This window comes from Parasteatoda tepidariorum, chromosome 2, assembly GCF_982258835.1.
Source record: "Parasteatoda tepidariorum strain Cologne lab strain chromosome 2, Ptep-v5.0, whole genome shotgun sequence".
Classification (NCBI taxonomy): Eukaryota; Metazoa; Arthropoda; class Arachnida; order Araneae; family Theridiidae; genus Parasteatoda; species Parasteatoda tepidariorum.
The window spans coordinates 101752947-101772686 of record NC_141756.1 but is presented as its reverse complement, the minus strand read 5'-3'; the positions used below and the strand labels follow the sequence as shown (position 1 = coordinate 101772686).

The 19740-nt window shown below is 29.1% G+C and overlaps 1 protein-coding gene across 1 annotated transcript in view; it reads left to right on the top strand.

Moving 5' to 3' along the window:
- The first annotated feature begins 1265 nt into the window (after window positions 1–1265).
- LOC107445026 (uncharacterized) overlaps window positions 1266–19740 on the top strand; it is a 34138-nt gene continuing 15663 nt past the window's right edge. The window contains exons 1-7 of the mRNA XM_087157903.1: window positions 1266–1565; window positions 3820–3934; window positions 7612–7733; window positions 9638–9704; window positions 10913–10960; window positions 13255–13389; window positions 15325–15425. Coding sequence (XP_087014029.1) covers window positions 3821–3934; window positions 7612–7733; window positions 9638–9704; window positions 10913–10960; window positions 13255–13389; window positions 15325–15425 — 587 coding nt within the window. The 5' untranslated portion in view covers window positions 1266–1565; window position 3820. The remainder of the gene's footprint in view (window positions 1566–3819; window positions 3935–7611; window positions 7734–9637; window positions 9705–10912; window positions 10961–13254; window positions 13390–15324; window positions 15426–19740) is intronic.

Below are 19740 nucleotides of genomic sequence, written 5' to 3'. Positions count from 1 at the left end.
AAAAAAACACAATTTAGAAAAAAAATTCGCAAAAAAAAAGAAAAGAAAAAAAAATCATTTAAAATTCCAAATAACATATATTCATAATTTCAAGGAGAAAAAAAACTCTGTTAAACATATAATGGTTCTTCTAACATGCCAAATCTTTACTCTGTACTTATGATGTTCTTAAAAAGAGTTTCAGTTTTTTTCCCCGTTCAAAAAATATGTGCAATAATAGAAAGGCTCTACATTATAGTCCCATCACAATCAATATATTTAACAATCAAGCAATATTATAAAATTTTTAATAATATAATGTTAATATTCAGCAGTAAAAAATACGACAGTTTACTTTAGGTGTATAGAAATAGAATTGAACATAAAAGGGCCCCATCATTTTCAGTAGATTAGGACCCCGTCAAGCTTAAATCCGGCGCTGGGTACCAGCTTGTCTGGAAAGCAAAGGTGGGAGGGCGCATGGCTGATCATGACCGTTTTGATAACGAATTCGTTTAAATAGTGTAACTTTAATCTCCATAGTTCCTCTGGCCCCATACGGGCTGTTCTGAGAATGACTTACTTTACATGTAATAATGATTTTTGAATGTATTTGCCTTTAAACAACATAAAACTAAATTATTTATAGTTAAAATATGTTCTATAAATTGCAAATTATTCTATATACAACCAATAGCTTCACCACATTTCGTCAAAATTTCATATTTTTTGCCGTGAAAATTTACATACGTTATTAAATAAAATAATAAAAAATATTAAATATTTACTGAAATTTATTTTTAGCACGGAATTATCTTTGGACAAACAAATTTCATAATCAAATCGTGCAAAAATTTTAAATTTCAAACATGGTGAAATATGAGTAAATCGAAATTAACATAAAGGGGTTTAAGCTTTGGATCGGTTTCCTGACCAAATTATATGGGGACCATATTTATCCGATTGTGATCTGTGTTTCTTGAAAAAAAATGTATGTTTTTTTGAAAAGTGCTTTTTGCGTGTTTTTCGTAACTTGAAATATCGTCATCACTAATTATTTAGCATATTTGAGGCTACCCCCTTGAGCAATTAAGATTGAGTCATAGAACGTAGAGATCCAATCATAAGATTGAAAGTTGACCGTTTTTTTAGCGCACTGTGCGTACGTCAGAGGAGTCAAAAAAATATTCTGAGCAATTTTTGGCGCATGCGCATTGTCAACCTAGAGAAACGAGTGTAACCCTTCTGTCAACATTCAGGCGAAGTTGTTGCCATTAAATCGATATAGCTGGTTTCCTTCTTATTTTTTTATCTGATGATTTTCCCGCTTCAAACAAAATTTTTGTTCTGAAAATTTGAGTGTATTTTTTTAAGTGTAACGATTTGCGTGTGTTTTCATACTTAGGAGTATTTTGTTTTTGCATTTATAGTATTGTTATGGAAAATTATATCCTTAAATTTAATGTAGAATATAAAATAACTTTAAGATAAATGTGGTTCTTAGGTTAGACGTCTTGAAATGATGTTTTTTTAGTGAATGTTTATGACTAAGCAAATGTAGAGTGACTGAAAAATTAAAAGTTTATGTAAGTGCATATTAAGTGTGTGTGATTACTTTGTTATACAGCATTCTCAGTACTTTACAGATTTTGAATAAAGTGTTTTATACTTATTTAAGAGTTGAATTATGCAGAAATAAGTAAATCAATATTTGGCTGTTATATTCACAGTGTTATCTCAGGATTTACTGAGTACGCTACCGGAAATTAAAATCATACGCACTCACTTCTTAAAAATTAAAATATATTCTAGTAACTTTGTCGAAAGCCACTTAAAATTCTTTTCAATTTTTTTCCGTTTTGGTCAATTCATCGTAGATTTTGTTAAGTTTTAGGAAAATAAAATATTTATTTTTCATGTTTTGCAAAAGATTCTCAATACCATACGCGTTTTACATTTATGAGTAAAACTTTGATTTGAAAATAGGCATTAGCACAGCAGTCTAGAAGTGCTTCTAAATTAAGATTAAAAGAAAATGCATCACATTTTAGAAATATAACTAAATTAATTAAATTAGATACTATTAATTAGTAGTGTACAGACTGATATTTAACTCAATGCAATCAGAACACAGAGTTGATAAAAACAGATTTTTATTCTGAAGTTTAATTGCTTCTGTAGCTGCTGGGGAGATTTCCATTTCTTGATCTGTGGCAGAATAATCGCCAAGTCTGGGAAGCGGCCCGCGAGAAACTGAAAAAACATCACAGAAAGGGATCAACTCTAATGGTATAACATGTAGCTAGCTCCGGGCAAACATCTACATGTTTTTTTAAGAACAAATTTGCAAGTTTAAAATCTGTTTGGCACCTTGACGATTGTAGTTGGCGCGACAGATCGAAATATCCTCTTGCTGGTGCTTGAGTCTACGATTTTGAAGAAAAAAATTTATATATTTTAATATCTGGGGCCGAGATAGCCTGGTTGGTAGGGTGTTGGACTCTTGTTTGTGAGAATTGGAGTTCAAATCCAACTGGTCGAAGAATCCTCTTGTATTAAATGGTGACTGGTGCATGTTAAATCTATCAGGGTCAAAAATTCCCATAACAAATTAATACCTCTGAGAGTACTGATCTAGGTGCTCCCTTGTCTTCTGGATTAGGATCAAAATTACAAGGATAGAGAGTTGAATATTGGCAGTCATTAACACAGAATTGGGTTGGCTGTTCAACTGCTTTTATAAAATAAAATATTTTAATATCTAGATTCACCAAACTTAACAAAATTTTGTAAAACAGTTAAGGCTCCTGAAAAATAAATATATTTTGAATAAATATTTATACTTTATCAAATTTAATTTTTGTTAAATATTCTATGGATTATTATTCTTATTGAAGGGGAAAAAGAAAAAAAAAGTTATCTGCATCTGCTATCAAAACCATTTTGTGATCTTGTAGTGTTTATTTTACAAGTACTGATCATTTTATTATGATTGACTCTTTATGATTCGTAGTAGTAAAGTTTACAAAGAACAAACCCATTGCGATTTGCAATTAAGTTATTTATAAATCACCATTGTTATTTATAATTAAATTCTCTCAATTTTTCTTCTCATGTTTTTGATATTCATATTGATTGAACTCATTTCATTAATCATGTATTGTAATTTTATCAGATTTTGAAAGCCACATATTGCATAACGTTCTCCCTTGGAATAAATAAGTGTGATTAGTTAGTAATAATAAAACAATATCTTGTGAAACGATTTAATTAGAAATATTATTTATATTAATTATATTATTGTTTGTAAATAATATTAAATACTGTTTACATTTTACCAAATAATTTAGCTGATAAATATATACGTAAAAAAAATTTGATTTAGATCAAATAAATTAGATTTTTTAAAATTCATATTATATCAGGGGTCTGTTCAGGGCAAATTTACTGCCGTTTAGCGGTACTTTCACAAATTCAATTTTAGAAAAAACTTCACAAAATACTTTAAACATATTTTTGAAAATTATTGAATATTTTTGAAAATATTTTCCTATTTTACCATATTTTTGTGCTGAATTTTTACTATAATTTTTAAAATTCACAAATTAAGTCTAAATTTTCACAAAATAGGTACCTCTCAAAAAAAACCTAGACAGCCCCTGTATATATTTGAATATGTATATATATATATATATATATATATATATATATATATATATATATATATATATATATATAATATGGTAGCAAAGATGTTTCTATGTGTTTGTTGATAGTTTGATGTTAATTTGATCTCGTTGTATTAACTTATAAATTTATAATTTTTTTTTCTTTCTCCAGCATGAAGTCTGTCAGCAGCAATCCATTTTATAAGAAGAAATTCTTTCTTGATATAATTGGTTGTCCTCCTGAAGTTGAGAAAAATCTTCTGAATGACTTAAAGTGGCTTGGTGCTGTAAGTGCTTTCTTTTTAATATAAATAATCTAAATTGGCTACATTTGGCAACCAACTAGTTCACTCTATCAAACTCAAGTTTGCAGCTTAATGCTGTTAGCCTACTCACTCTGTGGGGTTTAGTCCATGTTGGTTGGTAGGTACATTATCAATGTCGCACTAGAGCTGCACCTGAGGGTGATCTGAAGACATGCCATAGCAATATCAGGGGTCTGTCTAGGTTTTTTTGAAAGGTACCTATTTTGTGAAAATTAAGACATAATTTGTGAAAATTAAAAATTATATTAAAAAATCAATACAAAAACATGGTAAAAAATATAGATTTATCGTTTCTTAAGGGACACAAAAATAAAATTTTGAGAAAAAGTATTTCGTGAAACTACAGTTTTTCCTAAAGTTGAATTTGTGAAACTACCGTTTTTCCTAAAGTTGAATTTGTGAAACTACCGTTTTACATAAAATTGAATTTGTGAAGGTACCGCTAAACGGTAGTAAATTCGGCCTGGACAGACCCCTGAATATCCCCCTGCTTTGGTATCATGCTGACCTGCAATGAAGTCGAGCACTAGAACAACTTAATGAGGACCAATACCGCACCCCCTCTGTCCCTACGCGGACTGATTAAAGTGGTCACCCACCCCGCTTTCTGATCGCAACCAGTAATGCTTGACTTCAGTGTTCTACTGAGAACCGTGTCTTAAGCGACCACTGCGAGACTTGTCCATGTTGGACTCATGCACATCAAATTCTTCTACAGATAGGAGCAAAATAAGTTTGGCATACTAGTTAAAAAAGTCTGAGATCATTTAACTTAAACATAGAAACACAAACTATATAACGAGAAAAATTATGAATATATTGTTTGTCTAAGGTAGGTACTCTGACCGCCACTAAGTCTGCGGTAGTCTGGTGCTATGGAAACAAGAAGAGGGCATTTTAGGGAGGGTGACTTCGAAGAAGGGATCTCATTTTCTTTTGCCGAAACCAGTCCTATAGAGGGACCCCGCATCCCTACTTGAAGTAATCATACCTCGTTACCATAAACACCGCCACAGCTCCAGACGAATGTCTGGCAGAGTACCTATCGTAGACAAACAGTACCTAATTATTCAAAATTAAGTATGTACACAAGTTAATGTCAATAATAGTGGTTATAAAAGTTGTCAATATAAATAGTTAAATTTACAAAACTCTTAATACATGTACCTTATTGTAGGGGTGTACAAACTTTTTAGTGATGGGCCACTTACACAGAAGGTTAACTTAACTAATAAAATCCGAACATTTAGACAAGTTGATGGCAGTTATGGTAATTGTTTGAACACTTATATAAAAATTAGTGTTCTAGGCACTACATCTTTTTTAGCTGTCAACCTAGCAATACATTTTCATAAAATTAAAATGATTTGAACTCAAAATTGACTAGGGTATGATTGAAACCTGTTTACAGCACATTATTTTACATACAGTTAATGAAAAAAATTTGCATAGTTCTTAAGTCACTTCTATCCAAGTTTAATCCCCTTTATTTCTCTATTTTGAACATCAAATGATAGTTAATATATATATATATGTAACATAAAAAGCTTCTATTAATCTTTTTACGTTAGTTTCTTTGCTATAAAACAACTCCTACTTTATTCCTAATTAATTATTCTATTCCAAATTCTTTCTCACACTTTTAAAAGCCACATCCTGTTCTTAAATCTATTTTTGGCTCAACTATGCATTTAATTAAGAGCAGGACATATCTCCCTATGCTCTGTGTGGGAAACACTAGATTTCTTTCATAAACCAATAGTAATTCTTATCACTTCCCCTTTCCCCTCAAATATAACAAAATAGAGGGAAATTCCTTTGCTACTTTCCCTAAGATAAAAACTTAAGCACACAGTTTTTGAGTGCGATTTTGAGCTCCGCCTTTGCTAGAAAATGTCTTAAATACACTATGTGAACTTAATAAAATATTTTTTGCCTTCCAACTGCTATCTGCGTGGCCTAACATCACTCACCATGACTGCTACCCTTTCATATATTCTCTTCTCATTATTTCTTTGAATAATCTTGAATGGTTAATGAAATCACTAACTTTAAAATATACAGTCAGCCCCACAGAAACGATTACCATTAATTCTAGCCAACTTTATTCAATTAAGCGGGTTATTCAATTGAAAGGGTAGTGCATTATTTAATCTTAAATTCTTAATTTTTGCAAAATTTTATCTTTTAATGGTATTTTATGCATAGTATAGTGTTTTAATTAAGTAAACTCAATTTTATTATCAATGAACAATTGTATTTAAAGCTGTCTATGCTAGTACCATAAAATGTAAATGCCTTTTAAAGTTAAGTAAAATTTATTCTATGCTAATGAAAAACATAATATAGGTTCTATAGTAAGTAGTATTATATTTCTTCTGAGAGAATCTATAATTGAAGGCTGTTTTTATACCTGTTAATTTTCTCGATTTATCGAATTTTGATTTTCCCTTTCTGTGTCTACTATGACTTGTGTATTCTTTTCAAATACTTCAGTTTTTTTTGTTTTAATTCTTAAAACTCGAGAAATTCCAAAATTTATTCGGTATTTCAGTTTGAGATTTTTATTGTTTCCAGGATTGATTTCCCCCCTCCTATTAATTCAAATCAATCATTACTTTTCGAACTCATTGTACAACTGAGAATTGTTCACTGGAATAAGCAATGATTGCACTACTTTATAGAAAGACACACTGTACACTAGTGTGCTAGGTTTTTGAAGCTAATAGTGCACCAAGAGAGGACTACAAGTCTTGATTGTGCAACAAATTACTATGTACCTTTTTTAATGTGTGAGTGAAGTAAGTTAAAGAGGGGGAAACCCCCACTTTGTTTACTTCAATGTATAAACTGCCAACGAGATTAAATTAATTCTTAAACTATATCCTTAACACCTGTTTAGAGCAACAAATGAACAGGACGTCCCTATTGAAGTGACCACCTATTGTATTCATAACTGAAGAACGGAAAATCAATTCTAGCGATTGAAACATTTCTTAAAAATAAACAATTTATTTTCCATTTCAGTACATTTTCTTTATGCAATTAAGCGAGGACTAGAAATAACAAATATCCATTTAAATGAGGAAATGTAACATTAGTTCCATATACAGGGTGTATAATGTTTTTAAAAATAAAGGTGCATTTTTCATTGGGTGTTTTTAAAAAGTGCTTAATTTTCCCTTTTCCAAAATGAGATTTTCTTTCTTTACCTTGTCGATTTTTGCCACGTATTATGCAAAAGCATAATTTTCTCATTGTTCTATTCAACGCTTTCATAATTCATTCAACTACAATCTATTCAGAAACTAGTTATTTTATCATGATCATGTAGAGTCTTTAAAAATTATTTTGCATTTTGTTAATGTATATAGTGCTTAAAAATATTTTTTGAGTGCTTGAAAAGTGCTTATTTTTTGTTGAAAGATATGGCTACGCATCTTGTAAAATGATTTGGTTCCATTAAATTTTATTCGTATATATGCGAGTTATTCGATTATCCGATATGCAATTAAGTGGGGACGACTGTAGTTATAAATTATACTGTATCAAAAATATCTATTAATTTTTAATCAATGATTATGAAAAATTTTGCTAGTCCTGCTTTTGAAAATATTTCTCTTTTTTTTCGCTTCCAGAGAGAAGCTTTCCATTGTAAAGATGCTACCTTTGTTGTATCCAATAAGTCTATGCAGTGTAAACCTTGGGTACCAACGACACTTAACTCACCATGTCATAGCCCACAAATGCTTTCTGACTAGTAAGTATCTTCTTTTTTAGGGAATTAGTTTTTATTCTCAAAGTGCCAAAAATAAATTCTTAATTAGCCTTATGGTTGGTTTTTTAATATTTTTTTTATATATAACCGTCGTTGAGCAGCCGACCCAATTTTGGGTTGTAATTTTGAGCCAATTCAGAAGACAAGGAAACTCCTGAATCAGTACCCCCTGAAGTGTGATTTGTTATGGGAACATAGAGAACTTTGTGTCTCAACAGATCAGTCACCATTTACTTAACGGGGAGTCTTTGGCCGGCGGGGATCAAACCCACTACCTCTTGGGCATGAGCCCAGTGCCCTACCAACCAGGCTATCCCGGCTCCCTTATGGATGGTTGACCGTGTAAAGCTAAGCGCAGATGGTGCTTGGGATCAAAATTCGTCTCAAGACTTCCGGGATACTGTTTCTGACTGATTTGTACGCCTAAGCTTGAAAAATCACGCAATCCAGTTTTATTATACTTGTAGTGTTTTCTATACTATGTTTTTTTTTTGCAATTTAACTTTCAACTAAACAAACAACAAATGAATTTGGAAAACTCCACAAGCTTGCTCTGAAGCTACCCAAAATAAGAAGATGAAATACACAAAATAAAAATAAGAAATGGTGCTTTTTTATACAAATGTAGCTAAATAAGGAATAACTCTCGAAACACGGCAAACCTTGCACTTTATGTATGCTGTGATACTTGTTAAATTTTTTTAGGCTTGCGACCAGTTAGAATTTATAAATTATAGAAAATGGTAAAATGAATGATGAATGGTAAAATAAAGCACAAATTTTGACACGTCACAATAAACTTCCTGGAATATTAAGCCTGTTAACACATAACATAAGCGGAGGGATACTCCAGAAGTCTTCTAAATTTCTTCCGATTTTAGGAAGCTTGTTATTGTTTACATTCTGTCAACCATCCATTTTAATCTTGAATTTTTTTTTTAAATTCCGAGAACAGGTTTTCCACAAGATCCCTGAACGCTTATGGGTAGGAATTATTAAAATACGTTTATTTTCTGTTCTTGTTCCCACTTGAAAATGTGTTTTTTGGTAAAAAAATTTTTTCCAATATATTTTTAAGGCATATTTCGATTGCTCTTTATTTTGTTTCTGAATTGTTTAAAATTGCATTTGTTATAATATAAAATGTGTATCTTAATTCTTTCCATCATAATATCTTACAATTATGCCAATCTTAATCATTATTTAAGCAGATGAACAACTATAATGAATGCATATATCTTTAAAATTAAATTCACTACAATATTAAAACTATTCACATGCGACAAGCATATTTTTTTCATGAAGCTTCAGAGTTTACTTTCCCAGGCTCTATTCAAAACAAGACTTCTCTAAGAATCCTAGTCTCGTACCCAAATACCAAGATTCTGGGCATTGCTTCAAAATTGATTTGAGCATTCTGAATTTATCTGGAAAATGTAGATAAATTGAGAAGGAAAAAAAAACTGCATCCGGGCAATTTTTTCACCTTGAAATACATTAGTATAGTTTATTCCTTGCAAATTTATATCTTGCAATCACACTTAAACTAAATATGGATGAAACTTGTGTATAGCTTCAAAGTTAATATGAAAATTTAATACTAATCCTTAACCTTAAAAACTTTTAGTTGCCTCAACATTAGTGCAGTGAAATTCTTTACACATTTATTCCAGCACTTGCACTTAAAAAAAAAAATAAATAAATTAAGATATTAAGTTGAAACCTCTGTTCCTTCTTTGCAAACACAAGTATAATCCAAATACCATATTTATAATCATTTTCACCAATTTTTCCCAGAAAAAAAGTTTTGAAAAATATCTTCAGGTGCATAACAAATCAATTTCTTTTTTTGTGTTGAAGTGTAACTTATTTATTTAATTTTGTAGTTCAATGGACCTTGGTTCACCTGAGTATACAAACTCTCAAGTTATTGATCGAAAAGCAGTTCCATTGGTATGTAATATTGTTTGAAAATACTGTAATATATAAACAAATTTCCATAATATGTTATAGACATCTTTAGTGTTTATCATAACTCTTTTTAGGATTAGGACTCACCCCTATTAGTATACCATAGTCCCATTGAGAAAGGTGGCAAAAGATTCAATTAATTTTTTTTTTTAATAGAATACTCTTAGTATATATTTATTGAACAAAAATAGATAGTTTTGAGTTGTTATTTAAAAGCATTAACTAAGAGTTAAGAATGTTTTTTATGATCTTTAATTTTAAATATAATACGAACTTAAGTTTAAAAAACTTGTAAATACTTAAATAAACCTGCATCACAATTTTCATTCAAGTGATTTACGAATCATGCATTGGGATTAGTTTGAAAAGGATTTAAGAATTACGCTTTGCAACTAGCATAAGAGAGATTTCAGAATTATGTTTGCGATTCGTATCAAAGTGATTTATGAGTTACATATAGTTATCCTAATTTAAATTACTCATTGAATCACTAATCGCATCACAAAATTACACATTGATTTTTGCATAAAAATGAAAAATTGCGGATTGTGTTTTGCATTAAAGTAATCAAAGAGTAATGCAATGTGATATGCATTATTAAAGTGTTTCGATTTACGAAACAAGTTGCATTTCAATTTGCAAGTCATAAGTTGTGATATGTAATTAACACGATCTTTGTGGCTTGCTTCATGTTCCATGTAATTTTTATTTACTTGTAGCATACACGCATGATTTAAAAATAGGACATACTGTATCATATTCACAAATTTTTAAGGAAAATAAAGTTTTGGTTAATCTTAGTTTGTTACCTCCCTAGCTGCAAGATAACTTGGGCCAAAATTGATAATGGTTCAAAGCGTCTTTATTTTTCCGATATTGGCCCTATATAGAATATTCCAATTCACCCATGTACAAGTCTAAGGAAACCACACCCAGCCACGGAAGAATCCTCGCTAATAGATTGAGTCAACAAGTAATTAAATGAAATGCTTGCGTTGGAATTTGCGGCAAGTTATAAGATTTTTGCAACCAGGTGGAAATTTACAACAGTAGCTACCAAAATTGCCTTTATTAAACCACATGGATTTATATGTAGTTTAATGATATTGATATTAATTATTCTCTATTTGTTATTCTTTATTAAATAAAGATGTTTCAATAAATTTCCTTTCTTACTTTATTTTTTTCAGTCTCAATCTCGTGGAAAAGTTCTGCTTCAAAAGTCTCAACAAATAGTAGTAAGTTTAATTTACACTATTTTTTTAAAAAAACAAACATATATATATATATTTTTTAAATGAATTTAATTTTATTTAAATGCTTTTTATATGTATATTATAAATTCATAACAATAGTGACATTAGGAAACAAAAAAAAAATAACATGCTCATTCAGTGAGATTCCTGGTATAATCAGGGTTTGTACGTTCTGGGAAATACCAGGAAAATAAGGTTTAACAGCAAAGAAACAGGAAAACGTCCGGAAAAACTGTAATTTTGTCTAAAATATCATGGAATCCCCCTTTATCAAGTCTTGGAAAAAATGTGATTTTTCAAGCTTTTGTTTTTCGCTGTGTATAATGATAATTAAAAAATATTAAATTTAATTGCTGAACAAACAATTTATAGATTATTAAGATTCTTCTGTTATGCTTTTGCATTTCTGGAGACTAGATGCAGCAATTGGATCTGTATGATTTGAATAAATCGAAACTTCAATCTTATACTCTAAGAATGATGTTTTAAAAACTTTAATGGAGCACTTTCTAACATTTTACGGATGATTTGTGTTCTGGTTGCATCTTCTGTCCTCTCAAATCAATCTGAAAATTTGAATTTTCGGCGATTGTAGGGGCAACATGAAATTGGCTTTTCTTAAAAAAAGAAGAAAAGTTATCCTCTTTTTTTTTTAGCTGATGCGTCAACCCATTACCATCTCGTTGCTAGAAAGCCTGTGGTGTTAGTGTACCCTTTTATTTATAGATCAGTAACCGCAATGTTTGAATTTTGGGACTGCTTACTAATCAAAACTCTTGTTTTTCACCTGGGTTGAGAAATGAGGGCTCCTTCACTTATCGAGTACTATATCAATGTTATTCTTATGTTAAGTAACAAATCTTGTATGATTTAAATTCATCATTTCAAAAAATTTACTTACTTGATATCTTTATCATTTTATTTAAAAATAATTGATATTAAGAATTCACTGATCACAAAATTATCGAAATGGGGAATTGAGAGTTATACTAATCAACTTTTCACAAAAATGTTTAGTTACTTACAAGTTATTTTTTCCCAAAATTATTATATATATATATATGTATATTTTTGATTATTTGATTAAAAATGTATTGATTCCAATTACTAATTATTATAAAATATCGAGTTTTTAAATTGTATAGACTTTTTATTCGAAGTTTCTTTTTTAAGTACAAAATATATTTCTCAGTTTTGCAATTTTTACATAAAGTACACATAATTGAATCAACAATTCAAAACGTAATGAAAATTTTACAGAAGGAGCCATAATGTGATATGTTTCTTTTCTCTTTAATTCATAAAATATCTTAAGGGTAATATAGAAAACAGAGATTTTCAATATTAAAGTAGGATTAACAGTCAAAAATGATTTTTTAAAGTGTTGATTTTGTTAAACTTTTATGTTTGTCATGTCTCTTTATACAGAAAATAATGTAAAATAGAAGTCTGAGCTCAAGTACCTGCAAAATCTGCTTTCTGTGAATTCTAAATAGCCTCACTTTTACATTGATTGCTATATGTTTTTGAAAATGTTCTATAAGTTTGTTTACGAACTTTATTTTATTAAAAAAAAGAGTTTTATGTATATTTACTTGGGAAACCCAGGGAAGTCCGGAAAAACATTTCTTTTTGGCTTTGAACCCTGTTTTTTGTTTATTGCACATTTCGGACACATAGCTAGAACTGCTCAAATTGCATAATAGGTTTAGTTATTCAAACATCAGTTGTGAAATTGATTCTGTTAATACTCTATCCTGATTGTTTTTTAATTGAGTGAAAAGATTGCCTGTAGCATCATTAAAATATTTTTTTCTTTTTTAATTCTTTTTTGAATGCATGTGCAAAGACTATCTTATTTAAAGAAGCAAAGGCTATCATATTTATAGGACTTAAAAAAAATGCCCTTGCTAAAAATATATTTTGAAACTGTGTAAAAATAGTTTTTTTTCCTCTGAAAATTTCATAATGGTTTAGCCTAATGATTTTTATTGTTATTTTGATTTATTCGGTGTCTCATTTTTTAAATTTAAAAACTTTTACTATTTACATAGTAAATATAATAGCTTGATCTAATTTGTCTATGAAAAATGTCTAGCAAATGATTCTCTATGTTTTTAGAAGAAATGTAGTAAATATAATAGCTTTGATCTAATTTGTTTATAAAAAATGTCTAGCAAATGATTTCTGTTTTTAGAAGAAATGTAGTAAATATAATAGCTTGGATCTAATTTGTCTATAAAAAATGTCTAGCAAATGATTCTCTTTGTTTTTAGAAGAAACACGGGACCACTGATACTCTTGCAGTGTGTAAGCAATATGGGGTAAAAGTATATCACATTGATAAAGTTCAGTCATATCTAAAGAAAATCAAAAACTTATATGGTACAAAGAAAGTATCAAGCAATCAGGTTTGTTTATTTTTAATCTTTTTTATTATAAAATAAAAAGCGAAGTAGTTATTTAATTACATCTTTCCATTTCAACAAATTTATTATGAAATATACAGTGAAACCTCCGTTAAGTGGACATTTATGGGATCAAAAAATTTGTCCGTTTATGAGAGTTGTCCGTTTACGGGAAGGGTACCCTAATAACGAAATTTAACACCGTAAATTGTTTTTAGAATATTCTCAAAGATGTAGAAATAATTAAATAATATCTATAACGATACTGTAAATATCTGCAAGAATATTTATTTAAACAATAAGAAAGATAAAAAAGAATATATAAAGAAGTTTGATATAAATACATAATTCTGGATGTAGCTACAGATAAATAAATATAATTTTCCTATTAACATAGATACTCAAGTTTGACATATGATACCAAATAAGAGCGTGCTGTCCTCAGTCCGTTTCAATTATTAGGTTCACATCCCCTTACACCTACTTATCCTTTGATAGGGGACATGGTTAATACCTTCTTGGAAAATAAACCTCCCATGATTCACAGAAAAAAATGTAATGCATACCTGTAAATCATGAGAACCTATGGAGATGATTATTCACAATTGATCAGCTATCGAATTTCTGAATAAATGTTTCATTTATATAAACACCTCTAAGATTATACTTCTGTTCTCTTTCTTTTACCCCAGTTGTGTTAAATACAGTCTTCAAATTGATAAGAAAATTAAAAAAATTTTCAATGGGGAAGAAGCATTGAGAGAAGTCATTTCAACTTGAGGGGTCTCTTAACCTGTGTGGTCCAGATGAAAAGATCAAAAGATGCCGATGTCAGAATTATTTCAGGAGTGCAGTACCATTTTCTCTCCTTTCTTTACAAAGATAAGGCAAAGTGACGGGAGAAAGATTGATTTTTCGGTGGTGAAATAGCTTAACAATATTTTTAGTTATGGATAAGGCAAACATTTTTATTTACATGCTTTAAAAATGGTGAAAAGTTGCATTTTTTTTAACTTGGAATTTATTTTGAAAAAGTAGTGTCCGGTTTGGAGAGATAAAAAACAACGCTTCAGGACCAAAATGACTGTCCGCGTCCGGTTACGGGAGTGTCCGCTTTGCGGAGAATGTTCGTAATGGTTTATTCATAGAAAATTCCCGGGGAATTAAAAATATGTCCGTATTGAGAGGCGTCCGTTTTGCAGGAGTGTCCATAACCGGAGGTATCACTGTATTCTCATATCAATGTACCATTTTAAAATGATGTGCCATGCGTTGTTCAAAATATAGAAATTTTTTTTTTATAGTTTATCTCATTAATTCTATGAATTCAGTTTTTACATTATTTGATAATTAATTATTACTTGGTTAGTGAAACAGGAACAATTTCAATTTGTCTTAAAATTTTAATGATACTGTTTGTAATATTTTTGAACTACATAAACATTGTAGTTTTGCTTATTTTATCTTTAAAATCAAGCTATAGCTTTTCAACTTTTTTTTTATGAAAAAATTGATTAAACTTTTTATTATTGATTATTATTAAAAAATCTGATTATTATTAAATCTGATGTTTATATAATCATCTGATGTTTATATAATCATACGTTTATATAATCATACGTTTTTATTAGAATAAAATAACAAAAAGGAAAAATTGTAGGTATTTTGTGATATAATATTTCTATTCTTAAGGATGAATTTACACAAGGATTTGAATCTCATGAAATCTTTTGTATTTTAAGTAATTTCTTCTAAATTTTTAAAAGTTGGATGTTATTTATATTTGATTATTTTATTTTGATTCATATATATTTAAAAAAGTTGTTCAACATTTTAATCACATCTTTTTTAAATTTGTTTCTAGTATTGTATCTGTTATTTAATTCATTATTAATGATGTGATATTTTATTTATTAATTTTTTAAATTTTATTTTTAGGAGAGATCAATGGTGACAAATGTTCAAAGCAAGTTTTCTTCACCGAATAATGATGTTCAAAAGATAAGAGCCCCTTTTGTTAAAATTGAAGATGTTAACCGGTAACTATCTATTGTGTTTAGTGTTATCATTTTTTAGATCTGTCTAAGTGAGTTTAATCTCTTTAAATGCTAAGTAGAGATGTGAAGAGAATATATTTTCCTGATTATATTCTCCTTAAGTCAAAGTTCAGAGAATAATTGAAAATTTTCTCTTTCTTATACATTTATGAATTAAAATGTTATCATAAAATGTTAAATAAATAATCTCAAGGAACTGAAGCCGCACAATATTACCTGATTGGAAACTTCATTCGCTTCGAAAATAAACAAATATCAAGTAACAGTCGACATGTTTCTAGCACTTTAAAAAAAAAGGAAGAAAAGAATTTAAAAAAAAACGTGCATTTTCAAGACTTGCCAGGCATGAATGTGAAGAGATAAAAGTGATTTGAAATAAAAACGTAAAGTTGCCAAAGAAAAATAAAAAAATAAAGGTGAGGCCGAGAGTAAAAAAAGCTAAGAAACAGAAAAGAAAAGTCACCAAAAAAGGCAAATCAGGGTAAAATGCATTTCATGAGGTTTTCAATCAGGTGTTGTTATAAAATGTTTATTTATTTATGTCACAAACCAAGTTACAAGATTAATATTTTTAGCAGATTTTAGAACATATTGTTTTCTAAAAGAAAAAAAAATTAACTAGTTCCTATAGAACAGTGTTACCCAAAGTGTGGTACGCGTACCCCCAGGGGTACGGGAGCAGTTCAGAGGGGGTACGCGTTCTTACTCGAAATATCTTGCAGTAAACGAAAATTTTATTCAAAAACAAAGCTAGCCATGAAAATTTACGGTTACGTATTTTTCTATTGGCTATTTTTTTCAGAGTTAACAGTTAATATTTAGTGGTGTCAGCAGCCAGTTGTGATAATTAACTTTTATGCAATTCTTTTTATAGTAAAAAGTACATTCATTTTTTTATCAGTGGTACACAGCGTTGCGAAAAATTTAGAAGGGGTACACAAAAGTTATAAGTTTGGGAAACACTGCTATAGAACTACAATATCTACTAACTGATATCTACTACAATATCTACTGATGTATTGTATAGATTTAAACAATAGACGATATTGTGCAATTTTTGAATGAATTCTAATTCACTTGTTCTTCTATTTTTAAATTTAATTTAGGATTCAAAATATTAGCTGAGTGAGTAGGTTTCAATTTCAGAGCTTTCCTCTTCTTTTTTTTTTTGTACTGTCAAGTATAGTTTTCATTCTTCAGAGGTGGTGGTGATTGTAAAAGTTATTGTTAGCTTCTGTTAATTTCACTAAATGCTTCATAAAAAAATGAGTAATCAATCATAAAATTTATAATTGGTTCATTCCTGCATTGCAGTTCAAATGAAGTTGCTTATTATTTTTGTCTTGACTTCTGATTCAATATTGCAAAGCTCATCATCAAGTAATTTATGTGATAAAATTAATCTTGAATGGCAAACAAATGTATAAATTAAGATGTGATTTTGTCAAAATATCCAAGTTAACGGGATCCAAAAAATTATGAAGGAAAATTCTGAAACAACAAGCCCCTCACAAAAATATGCGATTGCTGTGGATAAATTTTTTTTATTATTATTATTTTGATGAAACATAATTGAGAGTAACAGGTTTTTACGAAATAAACGCTGTTTGAAATGGAGCAACATATATTCCTTGCTTTGCTTCATTTTGTTAAAATAATGACTGTGCTTTCAGGGTTGCCACAGGCGACTAAAATGCGACTATTTGCTACTATTTTCAGCCTTAGGCGACTATGGCAACTTTTTTTGCCTGAAAAGGCTAAAAAAGCAACTATTTTCAGGAATAGGGGACTATTGGGAGACTTTTTTACTCTTAGCGAAGTTTTTTTGCATAAATGAACGTTACTTTTCAGAACGAAGAGAAAGCAAACTTTTATACTATTATTTATGTTCAAAAAGCCAAAAATTTAAATTTCCATTAGATTTAATAAAGTACTTGTTATTTTTTCTCTCCGAGGGGCAGTTTTGTTATTTTAAATTGTTTTTTCCCTTCTATTAACATTCCTATTTTATTGTAATTCGACTCTTATTTAGGTACCTATTTTCTAAAATGTATACCTTTTTATACTTGTACAAAAAATTTTTGTACAAATATCAAAAGGTATACATTTAGAATTGGAGCAGAGGTAGGACTGGACGATAAATCGATGTATCGCGAAATATCGATTTAACGCATATATCGTTAGGCCAATTTTCGTTTTAGGCGATGTATCAGAAATCTGATTTAAACAGCCGGAATAAGGCTACAATCGCGGTTTAACTATTTAATATGCAAGGATCCTTGACTAGGCTAGCGCTGTTACCGCACTGACGAAGACGATTTTAATTTCGTCTTGCTGCAGAGATGTAGATAGCGGTTTGCTATAAAGATGATGTTAGTTTCGTGATGTTGAATGACGAAGAGCGAATTGAATCAGAACTCCCAGTTTCGTGCGAGGATCTGCATTGTTATGTAGAACGCAATGCACTGTTTCTTTATGTCCATTTTTGTCTTTTAGATTTTACGTTTTTTGAAGATTATTTTCAATGGGACTCGAGTCATTTTGCAATTGTTATGCATTTTATTTTGTCAGAAATAATTGTCAGGTTCTTTGTAAATTATTTTCAGTCAGACTTACCATCAGATATACCATTTTTTTTTCTGTTTGGGTTTAACGATTCTTGTCAATTATTTTTAGTAGACCTACGGTTACTTTGCGATTGCTGCACAATCGCTGTTATCTTAAATTTTCGTTCTAAACTCAATAGATCGATGAAACGAAAATATAAATAAAATAAAAAAAGATTTTCATTGATTTTTTCCATTATTGTTTTTCATTTTAAGCAATAATAATAGGGGTATTTCGTATTTAACTTTGTTATAAAAAGTTCGTTTTTTTTAAATCTATTAAATGTAGGTAAGTATAATAATTTAATTATTGTTAAACCAATAAATGTCCAATCGTTTTTAACTATAAAAAAATTAAAACAAAGCTTACATTTATTTAGTTTGCTTTTATTTTTGAGAAAATTAAAACAAAGTTTAAAAAATTTGGCTATTAGTTAAAAAAAGAAAAAGAAAAAACAAATAATTTTTTTCAATTAAATAAAGAGTTTAGTAATGTTTTGTCACTTTTTTAATAATTTAACATTAGTACTTTAAGTTTTATTTTATAAAAATTCTTTCAATATTTGAAATGTTTGTTTTATATTTTGTTAGATAGTCAGTATCATTTTTAAACAAATAAATCTTAAGTCGATTTTATTTTCAAAGTATAATAAATAAGTATATCTTAAGTACAGAATTTGACTATTAGTTAATACTACCTTTTATTATTTTAAATAAAAAAGGGTCTAATGATACTTCAAAAGCATGGTTTTTTTTCCAACAAATAATTAAAAAAAAATGTTTTTTTCTAAAGTGAACATTTTTTTGGTTTGTTTTCCACTTTCGTTTTTTTTTTCTTTTAATTTCCATTGCATGTATGTAAAATATTTTGTTACAGTATAATTATTTTTAAAACAATAAATCTTAAATTATTTTTAATTCCAGAAAAATGATATAAAGCTTGGGGTCATAGTAGAATATGTTTAGAATTAATATTTTCTTTCATAATAGATTTATTCCTTTTTATTTATTTTTGATTGATTGAAAGATTTCCCATAGGTAATTTTTGAACATATGCTAAATCGTGATACATCACTTTAATGCGATGTCTAACCGACGATGTATCACAATTTAAAATTTATGACATTTTTCTTTGGGAAGTAAAAAAATTTTCTTTTCTGAGGAAATTTTCGAAAGATTTTATCTTTTCGGAAGAATTATATTCAAAAGATGCCTTTCTCGTGTATCGGAGTGGGGAAAAAATACTTCTGATTTTTCTATTCTCATTTAAGAATAATGAGGTGAAAAATGTGGTTTTTTTCTGTCAAAATTTTTGTTCCATTTTGTTATGCAGTTACTGATTTTCGCATAGCTTTTAGAATCCGATATTATTTATTACAACAACTGAATCTCAAAACGAAAACACACATTTAGTAACTTTTTTTGTGAAGATTGTGTGATTTCACTGTCAATCTTTTCTTTTTCAGTAGTTACTGCTGCAGATTTCATGATTTTTTTAATGTGATGATGAATCACAAAGTGCAAAAAAGGAATTAATTAGTTTGTTATCTCCCTACAAAATGCAAGAATATCGTCCATAACATTAGAATTTTGAGGGAAAAAATTGCATATCATGGTGTGTAGCGTTTTTAAAAAGTGCTTAAAGGTGCTTATTTTTTATTTTCTTTTTTTAAAAGCCCTTAAAGGTGGTT